General features: G+C 38.4%; 1 protein-coding gene across 1 annotated transcript in view; it reads right to left on the bottom strand.

Annotated features, from left to right (window-relative positions):
* Nucleotides 1–11,349: 11,349 nt before the first annotated feature.
* CHSY3 (chondroitin sulfate synthase 3) overlaps nucleotides 11,350–15,656 on the bottom strand; it is a 278,221-nt gene continuing 273,914 nt past the window's right edge. The window contains exon 3 of the mRNA XM_007459997.1: nucleotides 11,350–12,912. Within this exon, the coding sequence (XP_007460059.1) occupies nucleotides 11,350–12,912 (1,563 nt within the window). The remainder of the gene's footprint in view (nucleotides 12,913–15,656) is intronic.

Genomic DNA, 15,656 nt, shown 5'->3' with positions numbered 1-15,656 from the left:
CTTTCCCTAGTTTTAATTCCCAGTTTTCAGGAGAGAAAGAGAGGAAGCAACTTTCTAAGCATATTGAATGTGTGATAGATTTTAAAAGCTCACAAATTCTTTGTAATTATTCCCATTGAGAGGCAAAGTGGAATTCCCCCTCCTTTATGACTTGCTTGATGAATAGAATGTGGCAGACTTCTGAAGCTAGGTTATAACAAGCCTCCAGACTCTACCTTGGGCTCTTAGAACTCTTGTTGTTGGAGCTCTTAGCTGCATTGTAAGAAGCTCTACCCTGGGGCAATCATGCTTTGAGAAGCCCTAGCCACAAGGAGAGGGTTCTGGAGGATGACACATCATGCATTGAGAGAGAGAGAAAAGAGGGAGAGGTGTGGGCTTCCCTGGTGGCGCAGTGGTTGAGAGTCCGCCTGCCGATGCAGGGGACACGGATTCGTGCCCCGGTCCGGGAAGATTCCCACATGCCGCGGAGCGGCTGGCCCCGTGAGCCACGGCCGCTGAGCCTGTGCATCTGGAGCCTGTGCTCCGCAACGGGAGAGGCCACAACAGTGAGAGGCCCGTGTACCACCCCCCCCCAAAAAAGGAGAGAGAGAACCAAGAGCACCACAGCTCTAGACATGTGAGTGAAGACGCCATCTTGGAAGTGGATCCTCCAGCCCCAGCCATCCCAGCAGATGCCATGGGAACCAGCTGAGCCCTTCCTGTATTCCTGGCCCACACAAACATGAAGAATAAAAAATGTTTGCTTTAAGCCACCAAATTTTGGGAGTAGTTGGTTATGTAGCAATAGTTAACCAGAACAACTGGGAATCTACTGAAAGCTTCTTAAGATGTATTTGTAAAATCAACCTTGCTTTCTACTTCAGCTTCAGTAGAGCATCTGGATAAATAATAAAACAATTATTAAAGTATAAAGGCAAGAAAAGTTATCCAACTTGCATGTAATAAGTCACTCAAAGAATGTTCAACTAAAACATACCTTTTGATTATGGAAATAATAGTAATAACAAAAAATTGATATTCTTTACCCCCTTCCTTAATTTTTCCCCAAACAATGATAAAGTGTCAGCATTTCTAACTACCTAAAAATTTTTGCAGCACAGGTTGTGCCTTTTTGACCTGGTTGGGAATTGATGAGCGAAGAGGATGTCAAGTTCATAAAAATGACAAATGCTTCTGTCATTAGCAGATGCATTAATCTCTGTCAGGAGAAAACCTTTCATTTGAGGGGTAAGTTAGATAAAATTCTAATGCTGAAATTCCATTCCAATTGAAAATAAGCCTTTAATACTAAACTTTCATTTGGGATGAAGTAGTTTTGTTATTGTTGGGTTTTATTTAACATATAAAATGTCACATTTCTGCTTAAACAATAAAATTCTAATGAATGGCTGAGGATTGTAAAGTGAAGCAAGAAAGCAGCAGTACCCATTACATACAAGTGAGCATTATTTTTTTCAGGAGCAAATTTCTAAGAGTTTTCTAGGCAAAAGCACTGAGTCATACTTGAGTTTTAGCCCTTTTAAAAAAGCATTATGTTGCTTCTTTTAGTTTTCTGAATCAATATAAAAGTAGGCCTTCAAAAACCTAATTTCATGAGTTATTGGCAAGTAAGAGAATTGTGAGAAAAAGAGAAGCCCAGTCACCCTGATAACCAGACATTAAAAGAAAATAAAACATTTTGAAACAGGGACTAAGAGAAAGTATGGTTAATCCCCAATGTTGATAGGAAACCAGTTTCATGCTCCAGACACTGCCAAGTATGTCATATACTGTCAAATCACTAAGAGGTGATCTGCAGAGGGAGTACACTGGAGTCCCAGGGGTCAAAGTTCCATGAGTATTTTCCTATGTCTTCACCGTCAGAGTTTACCTAGCCAAGCGTGCTAGCAACCTGGGTTAAAAGTACATAATTGGCAAGCACACTTTGGAAGTTCAGGTCAGATGTGTCCGAGATTTACAGATTTATCTCCCCCGGCATCATTCATTTAGATTACAAGGGTAATGGTTCTAGAGTCCTCGCCCTCCTTTCCTCAGAGAGTATTTGTTCAGAGAACGGTAAGTTCTCTCCTGCTCCTGAGCGGGGGATGGGCAACTATACCAGGCATCCAACGAAAGCTCTGAGATTCACAATTTTGGAGTTCCTCTCCTGTGATACTGACCCCCACTCTGTATGCACCAGGTACATCTCGCTTTTACTGCCTTGCCTTGTAGGAGGTTGGCATATGGGAAATCAATGCAAGATGTTCTTTAAGTAAATAATCAGCGTGTTCTCTATTCTCATGTCTGCTGTCAGGACAAAGCAAATGTATAGCTATAAAAATTTAACAGGCCTGGGGTCTGTGGGGTAAAATCTCCCATCTTTGTGGTGAGAGCTATGTTGTTTAGGTTTTGGGAATCCCTGAGTCCGCTTAATCAAGTTTCTATCCTATTTTTTCTCTATAATCCCTGAAAAATAAAATATTTTAATACAGGCTGCACTAGTGTTGGAAATATTACTAAAGATTAAAAACAAGCATTTACTTTTTAAAAATGGAATTGCATAAAAAATTTAGCTAGACCCAAGATTCTGCGCATCACCAGTATTTGAGTGCAAGGGCAGAAATGGTCACCAGGAAACTGGAGAATTATTTCTCCTACGTGAAATGGGTTAGATCGTTGGGGATGGGATGCAGGTTTTGCCACGTTTACAATCTTGGCACAGTGCCTTGTATTCGCTAGTAATCAGTACACCTTAAGTAAATCATAGAAGCAGTTCGTCCTAAGGCAGTTGGTATGTGAGTAGAGACCTATCCCAAATCTCCTAGATTCAATGTAATGATGAAACTAATGTATCTACTTTCCTGCTAGATAAAGTCTCCTCTGGCTTTCAGGCCCTCAGAGCTTGATGGCAATATGGCTTAAAGTCATCATCTATTTTCATTAACTCCAAAACCCGTGCTTACCAGACAAACTTTTCCCCCTAAATTTTGCTTCTAAGAAGGCTTTGGATATTGTAAAGATAACAATATGAGGCCAACCAATATGCCCTTGTGACTTTATCAGCAGCTGTTATCTCTGTATTGGGGAGCCAATTGGAATTCTGTGCCCTGTACAGTTTGCTAATACAGATGAATAAATCTCAAAATCTGCTCAAAACCCCTCAATAAGGTAGAGCCCTGAGGCCACAAGGGTCACTGATATACCCCAGAGCTACTCAGATTCCACCGAAGTGTAGACCCTCTTAAGTCACAGTCTTTGATCTGAAACTTCAAACATTGGAGAGATTTGAGAAAGCATGGATTAGGTGATAGTACAATGACACCCAGAGACAAGGTTTATTTTCACATTCTGGAAGAAAAAAAGGGAACCCCTGCCACAACTGTGCAGAGTAGGAAGAAGAAAGAAATGAGCAATAGTGTCCTTGCTGATATCCTGAAGGACACTTTTAATTTAGGGTTTGGTTTTTGTGTGTTTTGTTATCATTATAAGGAGGGGGTTATTTTTTCCCTGCAGTGCTTAGTATTTAACAAATATTCAGGTTATACTAAAAGACGGAAAACTTGCTGATGAATGGGCAGAAGGGTAAAAGGACTAAAAGAAGTAAAATGATGCATGACACTGAATATGCCAAAGCTAGAAAGCCACAAAACTAAAATAAGTGAAAAGGGTGGATTAAGGAAGAGGAGAGATTAAAGAGGGGAGCAGGTAGAGAAGGCAAAAAAGGAGAGGGGGAGCACAGAGCTGAGCCTGAGCAGGAGATAGAAGTGATGCCCTAGATCGAGTTCATGCTTCTGGCATTGAGACCCCGGAGCCAGTACATGAATCCAGCTCCTTCCTTTTTCAGAGCCTGAGGGCCCAGCACCCAGCAAGACAGCTATTGTCCCTGTTCTCATGGAGTGGATTATTTTAGAGAGGAAGGAGACATACATGGTATATGAAAAAGTAAACAATGAAAATACCAGATTTATTGTGAACAGAGTATGCCAGATAAAGGTATATGAGCTGCTCTATCAGAGGGATGATAATTATCTGCTGGTAATAAACACGTCAAGGAACATAACTTGGAGGGGGTGGCAGAGCTAGCTGTTTCAGATTGGGTGGTTAGAAAAGCCTCTCTCACCGAGTGACCTTTGTGGTGGGACCTGAATTACAAAAAGGAGCCAGCCAGGAGAAGATCTCCAGGACCAGCTTTCCAAGTTCAGAGAACAAGTGGGACAGAGGCCTAAAGGTGGGAGCAAGCTTGGCATGCTTCACAGCCCGAGTGGAGGCCAGAGTAAGGGCAGCAGGATGAAGCCGGGTGTGAGCGAGGGGAGAAGGGAGCGGGGGAGAGGCAGGGGCAGATCACACTGGGCAGGTGGCACGTGCCAGGGTAAGGAGTTTAGGTTTTATTCTAAGTAGATTTGGAAAACTTTACAGAGTTTTAAGAAAAGAAGTAACAATGAAACTCTACATAATCAAATTCCTGCTTGTTTTTGGAGTTGGATAACGTGTTAATTAGAACAACTTGGGTCTTCTAAAGTCAGCGTAGATTGTTATGGAAATAGAAACTATCCTTAGGTATTCTCTTAAAACAAAAATGAATCTATGATATCACTTATGTGGAATCTAAAAACAAATGATACAAATGAATTTATTTGCAAACAGAAACAGACTCACAGATTTCTAAAACAAAGGGGAAAGAGATTGGGGAAGGGATAAATTAGGAGCTTGGGATTAACAGATACACACTGCTTTATATAAAATAGATAAATAACAAGGTCCTACTATACAACACAGGGAACTATATATTCAGTATCTTGTAACAATCTATAATGGAAAAGAATCTGAAAAAAATATATATATATAATTTTTCTTTTCACACACATAACTGAATCACTTTGCTGTATATCAGAAACTCATACAACATTGTAAATCAACTATACTTCAGTAAAAACAAAAACAAAGAAAAAACCCAAAGATGAATCTGGTAATTTCTAAAATAATTACAGTTTTTTAAGCTATTTAAAAAAACCTGCATTTGGCTTCAATGGAAGGCAAAAAGAAGTTAGTATTATGCATCTTTGATAAATTTTGAGATAAAATATATTTTTTCAAAAAGTACCTAATGTTTAGGGCCTCCCTGGTGGCGCAGTGGTTGACAGTCCACCTGCTGATGCAGGGGACACGGGTTCGTGCCCCGGTCCAGGAAGATCCCACGTGCCACGGAGCGGCTGGGCCCCGTGAGCCATGGCCGCTGAGCCTGCGCGTCCGGAGCCTGTGCTCCGCAACGGGAGAGGCCACAACAGTGAGAGGCCCACGTACTACAAAAAAAAAAGTACCTAATGTTTAATAAAACATTTTATTCAATATCCATTGAAAGAATTTTTAAATGTGCTATATAATATTACAGTTTCTGAAGATACTGAAGAAATCAATTAGAATGAGAAATGAATTCAGCTGTTCTGCCCATGTGAGAGAGAGACTGCCACCGAGAACAGGAGAAAGAATGAGCTGCAGGTTAGAGTTCCTGATTTAGGAATAAGTTCCCATCTAAAGAAAAAAGTGCTAGTATCAAAAAGGTCAACGAATAAAGAAAATACAAAAATATACACAAATGCACAGGAGAGACTAATTTCCATGCACACTTCTCTAAAAGGCCTTCAATTTCCTTGCAGCTAATTTTTTGTAAAGAAATTTAAACTCAAATTTCTTTTCTGAGATGCCCAGACAAATTGTATCTGCAACTAACTCACACCAGGAATTTCTTAACGAAAAATGAATTTTTTTATGAATTCTCCCAGAATATTTATCATTTCATAAATGACTTTGACATTTTCCCATTTGATTCAGTCAAGTTATTTCATGAAATAATAATAATAAAATTAAATGAATATCTAGGAGCTAGTAGAAACAATGAAGCATGCATCTTAGAAGCAAAAACTAGTATGTTTGATACATTTATTTAAGAAGTAAGAACAGTGAATTATGCTTTTTAAAAGCATATTTAAAAGTATGTGATTTCATTCCACAAACTATGCATTCTGTACAGTTTTAAAGTCTTTCTTTTAGATATTTGTCCCACTATCTGTGAATCCCTTTTTCATATTATACTAATTCTCTCCTTCAAGATGTTTGAAAACATGAATTTCAGTATTATGGCCAACCCAGTCATTTGGTGGAGACTGATGCTCTCAAGGCAGCAATTTGAACAAAATGAGATGTTATTTTGGTATATTGTCTCAAATAAGGCATCAGTGTATGTTTGTTAAGTGAAAGAACTATGGAAGGAAAGAGGGAGGGAAATTTATTTTGCTTGGATAGAATGAGAAAATGTGATGTTTGTGGGAATTTAGGGGATAGGAGTTGGGGAAGAACTGAGAATGAGATGGAGAACAGCTCCGCAGAAGGAGGCCTGATAGTAGTGAGAGGTTTGCTTTCAGGTAATGCATATTTTCACAGTCTTAGAGTTTTTACTTAAGAGTATTGTTCCCAAGCAAGGTCTCAATAAACATTTCCTAATCGGTTAACATTACAGATTAAGGGCAAGTATTCCAGAAAAAAAAAAAAAAAGCTTCTTTCTTTTCCTGTTGAAATCTTTCTTTTTACAGTAGATCCAACTTAAATAAAAGTTTATCCTTCTAAATTTTATACTTACCAATTCCTTCAGAACTGATTCTATAAAGACTGAGGTTGGGTGGTGACAGCATAGCAAGAATGCATACCAGTGTGCATGAGGGATAATCAAAACTCAGCAGTCTCAGCTTTTACACCAACCTATGGACAAATCAACAAGGGTTGAATTCGATTGAAATAAAATCCTGCATGGAGAAGAATTCCAAATATAGCACAGATGTTGGCAGCTTCTGACAAGAGAAAGAAACAGGGAAACAGACAATTGGATGTCAAATTGAAGCCAATACTAGAATATCCTGGCATCTTTGTGCCAACACCAGGTGGTTTGCTGCCTGCTGCAGATGTGACTGTATCGCCACCTGGGGGCATGAATTACTGCCGATGTCTCCTCAACCCACCACCTGTCGAGTCAACCCTGACAGCGTGGCTGGTGCCTGAGCAAGGCTGTGGGGTGCAGAGGCAGAGCCCACTGGCATATTCTGGGACTCTGTCCTGCCTCTGCTGTTGCTACTACTCCTCCAGACCTAGGAGGCTTCTGGTCTCAGCACAGATAGACTACCTATACTGTACGCTTGACAGTGATTAGGGTGCTAATAAAAGTGCAGATGGAGAAGGTAGGCAAGTCAGCAGCACTAAGAACTGATAACAGATCCCTTTGTTATCCTTCCGGACCCTACTATGTCCTGCAGTAGCCATAATCACAGACTACTTCCGAAGAGATATGCCATCAATATTTAAGCACAAATGAGAGTTTAAGTGGCCAATTTCCCAGATTACTTGCACTCCCCTCTTAGAGGTATCCCTTTGGTAAGGCACACTAAGTTCCTGTGACTTGCAGGACCACAGGTGTAATGACTCAGAAAGCATCAGGAGGTAGGGAAGGAAATGTAGATGGCCATGAAATGTAAAGTGTGTTGATGCCCTCATTCCCCCATGCAAATCTCATCATCGTGGCCAAGAAGAAGCCACAAATATTGATACTTTACTGGCTATTTGAGACTTATCTTGATATATCTTACCTGATTAAACATATTTTCTTTTGGGTGAAGAGAGGAAAAGAGGGGAGCCACCAAGTCTCTTTCTAGGTACAAGTCTACTTTAGGCTACACCCTACAGGACAAGGCAGTCCTAGGTGAGGGCTCAACAGTCCTGGCAGCACTACCGCCTCTCATCTGGGCAATCCAAATGTTAGAAAGGGGCCTCATCTTCTGAGCCCTCCTCCTGGAAGAAGGAATTGCACAGGGCTAATCTGAATGTAAAACCAGAGTGGCCCAGCTATGGGGCTGCTGACCACAGATGGGCTTCAGTTTTCTTATACTAAAAACAGAGGGATATTATAACTTACCTTTCCAGTGAGCATTTACTCTCTTGGTTGGACTATCAGTCCACATACTGGGCTATTTCATTCCAGTAGTTCCCATCCCACAAAGGGCTCAGCTCTTAGATTCAGAAATATCTCAGCTGTGTCATGCTAAGTCTGTTAGGGTAAAGTGACAAATAGTCAAGCAATTATGTGGTGGTGTTCATTGTGGACAGCTTTTGCACTCAGTTGGCTGAGCCCATGTAGAAGGGCTACTGCTGACATCAGGAATTCTGAGCATTTTTTCCTGCTAGCTGAGGTCCAATGACTTGTGAACAATTAGATAGAAAAAACCCTTCCCCAAGTGAGTGCTACTCCAAGGGAGCTGGCAAAGTGGGGGAAGACTGAGATTAAAAGCCTACAATGGCTCTAACTGAGCAAAAGGTCAGCAAACTTATCTCTGTCCAGAATGAGAAAAGAGCAAAGCAAGCTGAATGGCCGATCAAACATGGCCATGAGGTCAGCTGGACCTTTGCTCCCCCGTTGTCCCCTATATGCCCCCCAAAACTGAGAAGCCATGGGTTAGAGTGGAAAGACAGGTGCTTTCAATTCAGACAGCAATTAGCATAAATCTTAACTCTACAGCAAGCCAACTGTGTGAACTCAGGACAAGTTAATCACTCATGGCCTCAGTTTCCATATCTGTTGAATGAAGAAAAGAGAATCAGTATTCTGAGAGCTGTTGAGAGGATTACATTTAAAAGGATAATATAAGTAAAACATACAGTGTTGTGTTGAGTGAACAGAAGATGATCAGTAAGATGATGTTGAAGGTTAATGAACTGCTGAGGTGGTATTTAAATAGAACATCTGTAGCTGTCCAAATAAGGTGAAGCCAAAAACGTACACATACTGTGCTTCAGGCTGCGTTCACACTGTGTTGCCCTTCAACCTTAAGCAATACCTCATGGACAGAAAAACTCTTAATTTTACTAGTATCATTTCAATAAATTTTCAGCCAAGAAATATTGCAGTACCTGAAAAAAATCATAGGAAAGCTTAATGCAAAATTGTAAAATAGAATTTAAGTGTACGTGTATTAATTTCAGTATAGCGTGCATGTGTGTAATTAAGTTCAAATGAGATCTCTGCATTTCCTTGTTTCATCAGCAAAATTTCATCAGTATAACGGAGAATGCCACTTCATCCCTGGGCAGGTGCCTCATGACTCTCTAACACTTGGGGGGTTTTAAATGAGGCCTTTGCATTTATTCCTCAGGAAAACTCTCTGCTATTTCAGTTATCTAAGTTAAAGAAAAGAACAGACCCTGATTTCTTTTCTACATTAATAAAATCATTTATAATTACTATCTAGTAATAGATCTTCCCAAATGACTATCTTTACTGAATATTAATATATTTACTGTAAGGAAAATAAAAGCGCTAAGAACATAATGTAGGAAAATAGCTATAAGGAGGGGTTTGTGAAGGCCAGAGACAACACTGGAGCAGAGATCAACTCTGAAATGTTGGCCTTGTCAAGATTTTTAACATATAAAAGTGCCATGAATTCCTTTCTAATGAACCTTACGTTATTAAGATTACATGTTTTAGTCAAGAAGAGTGCCATATTCGTCACAATATTAAGCAATGTTATTTTTTCTGAAGCCCCTAAAATGTCTTCACTAAAAGAGAGTGTTACCATGTAAGAAACCCCATTACTAAGGCAAAGGCTATATGGCCTCTTGGCAATCAGTTCCAAATAATGGTAACAATTTACAATTGCTTTCAAATCAATTTTGATGCAAATTTTAGTGTTCTTGTGTGAAAAAAGAAAATCAAAGTGGAGAACAGGATGTAAAAAGTGCTGCATTTTGTGTATAGTGAAAAAATAAATACATGTCTTTTCTCCTTATGAAACTTTAGCCAAGTATGCACACAAACATACATACACCTAAAATGGTGGTCATGTGCAGCTGAGGGCAGATCTGAGTGAATAGAGAGTGAGACTGATAGCTGTAGACATTTAAAATTTTTCTATGATTTTGGAACTATGCAAATATATTACCTATTTACAAAATGAAATTTTAAAAATATGCCTTCATAAGAGCTTCTTGTACAGATTTTCATTTTTTCTTACATTTCTTGAATGAGATTATATTTTTCTACAAACTGGGCACCATTGATTCAGTTTTGAGAAAGAATGATATATGAAATTAAATGACATTTTCCTAGGTGTTTTATAAATTACAGTATTATTTTTGTAAAATTAATTTTATATTTATAATTTCTGCATTTATTTTTGTATCTTTGAGCCGTCTACCAATCCATATTAAAAGCCATTTCTGACCTGTTCTTGGTTCAGTTTGATCACAAAGCTAATGAGATCGAAGAGGAATACTTCCCCCGGATTGTAAATTACTGACTTAAAAACTGCTCATTTTAATCACTTAATGAACGCTAGGACTTAAAGCATACTGATACAAATATCATGCCCATAATTCCATATTAACTTTTCCAGCCTGTGTAGCAAGCATGTTTTGGTGAGTATGACCATTAAGAAATACATCAAATATGACTGACTAGAAGGAAACAACACAAGTTTTCAGTGTTTTTGAAAAAGAATATTGTTATACCTGTGTTTTATTATAAATAACCAGGTTCTGTCATATTTTATCTTCTTGCCAGCAAATGAAGGACATTGTTTCATAAAGCTTCTAAAATGTACATGAATATTTAATTAAATCATATTTCCTTGAGAAAATAAAATTCATTCGCATTTATAGCAGACAGTTGTGAGGAGCAGATAACTGTCATAAGACCAGGGTAGCCAGTACCGGTTGCTTGTGGAACAAACTCCTCAATTTTTAAAACTTTTTTTTAAAAAATAAACATACAATCATAAGTGTTCATTTCCTTTAAAAATTCTAAAGATGAAGAAAATTACTGTCTATATATTTAAGTCCTTGTATAAATTACAAAACTCAAGTTTATGTTACAGAGTCCCTTCCCCATAGGAAGCATAAAGCACTTTTGTGGTACCTTTCACCAGTAAATATTCGTATCACATTGAATTTGACAAACGAAAGAAAAGTCGATATTGCATCTTTAAGCCCCAAGAGAACATTCTTCTAAGCTGTCTCTCATGATGAATGAGCTTCAAAAGTCATTTGATTGCCACAATTTAACTCAATCTCAATCTCAAAGATATATAAAAGTAATATACCTATTGACTTCAGTAGAAATCTGAAATATCAGTGAACCGCAGACTCTTCTTGTTTGAGGTCAACAAACACCCTTTGGAAGACAACCAAGAGTAGTTTAAGACCAGGACAACAAAATAAAATTATAACAATAATAATTATAATAATAAAAATAACAATAATAAAATAAAAATAACAACAACCAACAATGAGGTAAACTCCCCTTTAAAAAGGCAATATGTGTTGCCTGGACTGTCAGGATACAGTTCGATTGTACCTGACACCCAAATGTTTTTCCAACCACAGTTCAGCCAGTTGCACGGTTGAGGCAAAAGTACTTGCCTTGGATCCTAAGCACATCTTATACTGCTTAGGGTCCAAGTTAGGGTCACAATGAACTGGATGGAAAATATGCACCACTCCTACTTCTTGACTTCTGAAGGGCCTTAAGCCAGATTGAATAACTTTATGGTAGAGATCTACATCTTCCAGTCCCCAGCCTTGTATTGAGGTATCAAATCCACCTGCAACCAGAAGATCACTTTTATAAATACAGGTAATTCCATATCCATAGTCTCTCCAAAATCCAGTCTTCTTTGAGAAGACAAAGTCATTATCAGTGGGAGGACTTCCCCCATTGGTTACCTTTGGGTCATACTGGCTAAAGATGATGGGATAGTACACCTGTTGTCCCTGAATTGTATTGTCTCTACATCGTTGGAGAAAGTCTCCTCTGAAGATCAAGTCAACATCACAAAATAGCAGCAAAGTATCATTGTCAAACTGGGAAGATCCCATTTCAAGACCAAGACCTCTGGAAAACTCTCCCTTCATGGGGATCAGGGTCATTTCTGCTTTAGGGTACTTGTTTTGATATTCTTGTATCAGCTCAATATGCTTGCTGGAATCTTGGCCAGAATTCCTACTGAAAAGGATGATGACCAGCTTTACATTCTGCTTTGGGATAAGACAAGTGTTTTCAAAGTTCTCCATGAATCTCAAGAAAATGTCATACCTTCCAATGAGAGGGACAAGAACATGTATTTTCTTTTCATTGTGCCCTCCCATTTCTTTGGCACCTTGAAAAGAAGACAATATCTTTAAAGAATTAGATATAAAGGAGAATGACTGAGTGTCACTGTTAATACTCTCTACAAGACTGTTGACATCTAGCTCTTCAGTTTCTCTGAAGAAAGGCTTGCTGAACAACTGCTGAAGATAGGCATGACGTCTTACTGGCACAGTCAGTTTCCTCCCCTTGTGTCTTTTGTATAAGAGGAGTAAATCCAAAATGTACTCCACCCCATGCAGGGGATCAACCTTGCGGTAGCCATACTGAATTTCCTTGAAGTCAATGAGCCGTCCTCTACTCTTGGCATTCTCATTGATCATCTCCATCACCTGTAGGACGGTGTCATCCAGCGCTGTTCTCAGGATGCTGCTGATGCTCTGTCGGGGAGGCTGGTTCTCAGATGCTGAGTAAAGGAGCTTCCCTGTCAGGAACTCCCATTCTATCACTTCATCTCTCTCCCGAGGCTGGAAGTGATTGAAAGAAGGCATCACTCCCAGCTGCTGGTCCTCTTTGCTCACTTCGCTGTTACTGAGCTTGCTCATCAGAGCGCTCTCCCGGTGGAGCTGGATGGTGCGGTAGCGAAGTTCAGAAATTTTGCGGCTAAGCATGTAATTATGAAGCCTGTATTGGTAGGCAGGCCTTTTGTTTGGATGAAGTGTTATGGCTGCATGGATTTTGCTGTTGTGAAGGTCTTGGATATAACCCTTCCGATTGTGTTCATAATTTTCATGGAACAGCTGCTGCATCTGAAAAGGAGAAGGAAATCAAGATGTTAGAATGAGTTTAAAATATCAAAGAAAACAAGAATCAACTACATCCATAACCCCATAATGAATCATTGTGAGGGTGAGACAGGTGGGTAGAGCATGGAATTTCCAAAATAGGGGTCCACTCTGAGGAGTAAACCAATGCCCTGTTTCTTGGAATGGTAATATCGGCCCTAGAGGAGACCTACATTTTACTCAGCATCCTGATATACCATTTTTACAGAGTAAGTTCTTGGTAAGGTAATGTGGAACAGAAACTATATTGATCTACACTGCCTCTTTAAAGGATCATACTCAAAATGCCTGACATCCTTATAAGCCAGAAAATCTCTCTGCTAATCTAGGAAAAGCTCACAACCTCAGGCAGGAACAAAAATGAGATCACACTTCAAACTGCCAGCTGTCTCCTCTGCCAGTCAATAAAGAAACCTCCATCACACCCATTCAAGATAAGTACCAATGGAGGAGAGGCAGTAGAGGAGGAGGAGGGGTAGGAGAGCCAGCAGCAGCAGCAGCAGGAGAAATCTGCAAATGCACTGATTAAAAGGAGGAAAGGAATATTGCAGACTTAGGAATACATATCCAAAACCACAGACAAAATTAAGGACAATACGCTCCTCCCTCCCCTCTCAAAAAGAACTCAAGGAATAGATAAATGAGCTAAGTAAGATAAATTAAACCACTGATACTCACATTATAAGAAGCATAAAAAGAAATCTGTAGAAAACATAGAAAGAAGGGATTTGAGAAAATATAGCAAAACAATAGAACTTCAAAATATAGGTTAAAAGTATGGGCGTATATGTCTATATGCATACACACATATAAATGTATATCTTTGATATATATTTAAAAGTTTGTATAAATGTTTGGATATATATACATACAATAAATAAAATTTTGTTAAAATTTGGGTATATAATACATCTGGATATATAGTAAAGGAATAGAAATATGTACATAAAATATGTCCGAGGGACATATTTCCCTTAAAATAAAGGAAGGTGTATATCTATGTGCAATTAGGCCAAGCGAAAAAAAAAAAAAGCAAAATAAACAAACAAAACCCGATTTGGCTGTAAAGTCAGAAAAGAATGAACCTTGCCACAACATTCTCTATAGCAGCATTCAGTGATGAAAACAATAGAGCACAGCCCAGGAAGACCCCAAGAAAGCAAATTAATGATTCATATTATACTCAGCCAACCCAGAGCTCAAGTTTTATTGTGAAAAATAAACAGCTCCTAACATGTACGAATGTGTGGCATATCTGTGGTGATAAATTCCCTGACACTCCTCCAATCTAGAGGTGGGGGCTATGTCCCTTTCTTTTGTTATGACTTTAATAAACTACAGTAGAAGTGACACTCTGCCACTTTTCAGACTGGCAGCTGCCACTTGTCTTGTTGAACTCCCACTCTACAGAAGCCACTAAGTAAAAGTCTGAGTTAGTTAGTTAGATTCCTTGCTGCTGGCCAGAACTTCCAATAAAATGTGGTATAGCAGATATGTTCTTGTTCCAGTCTCAGCATCAGGAAAGAAGATGTCAACATGGCTCTTTAACACATTAAGGAAGTTCATTTCTATTTCTAGTTTGCTAAGATTTCTACCATGAGTGAATTTTGAAGCTCATCAAATATATTTTTGTGCATCCACTGAGAAGATTATGTGATGCTTTTTTTCCTGTTAACATGGTGAATTGCATTGATTCATTTTCTAATATTAAACAACCTTTGTATTCCTTGAATAAACCCAACATGATCTTGATATTCATCCTCTTTATATATTGCTGGAATATATTTGCAAATATTTTGTTTAGGATTTACTGTGAGAATCCAATTCTCCCCAATTTGATACCCCCCAATTGATATATAGATTTAAGGCAATTCCAATACAAACCCCACCATTTTAAAAAAGAATATGTTGCTGCTGATATTAACAGGTTGATTCTAAAATTTATGTAGAAATGAAGTCAAGGATATTCAAGATAATCTTAAAAAAAGATACACTACAGATCAAAAGTTACAGAAATTTAGATAGTATGATATTGGTACAAGGATAAACAAATAGAAGAAAGGACCAAAATAGTCCATAAGGAAACCTACACATGACATATGATTTGTGACTTATGACAAATATGATAGTGGAGAGTGGAGGAAAGGTGGTCTTTTCAATAATATATATTCATATGGAAAAATGTAAAAGCTGACCCCTACATCCCACAATAAAAAAATCCATCCCAGATGCACTGGTGATATAAAAATGAAAGGTTAAATTTTTTTTCTAAAAGTTAACACTAGAAAATATCTGCTTGTGTTTTGGTTAGGTGAATTTTCTTAAATAGGACATAAGGTACTTATCATAAAAATAGATTGGTAAACTGGACTACATTAAAATTAAGAACTCTATTTCTCATAAACACCATTAAGAGATTATAAAAGATAAACTACAGAGTGGGAGAATATAGTTTTAATAGATCTTACCAAAAAGGACTAATACCCAGAATATATAATGAACTTGTAAAAATTAATAGGGAAGGACAAACCCAGTTTAAAAATGGAAAAAGAATCTTGAATGGGCACTTCACAAAAGAGAATATGTAAAGCCTGATAAATATACACAAAAACCTTCTCTAGTTCATTCATCATCAGGGTAATGCAATTTAAAGTCACAATGATTTTAATCTACGAAAATGGTTAATGACTGATAATGCATTGTGAAAG

The sequence above is a fragment of the Lipotes vexillifer genome, unplaced genomic scaffold, assembly GCF_000442215.2.
Source record: "Lipotes vexillifer unplaced genomic scaffold, Lipotes_vexillifer_v1.1 scaffold44, whole genome shotgun sequence".
NCBI lineage: Eukaryota > Metazoa > Chordata > Mammalia > Artiodactyla > Lipotidae > Lipotes > Lipotes vexillifer.
This window is presented reverse-complemented; position numbering and strand designations above follow the sequence as displayed.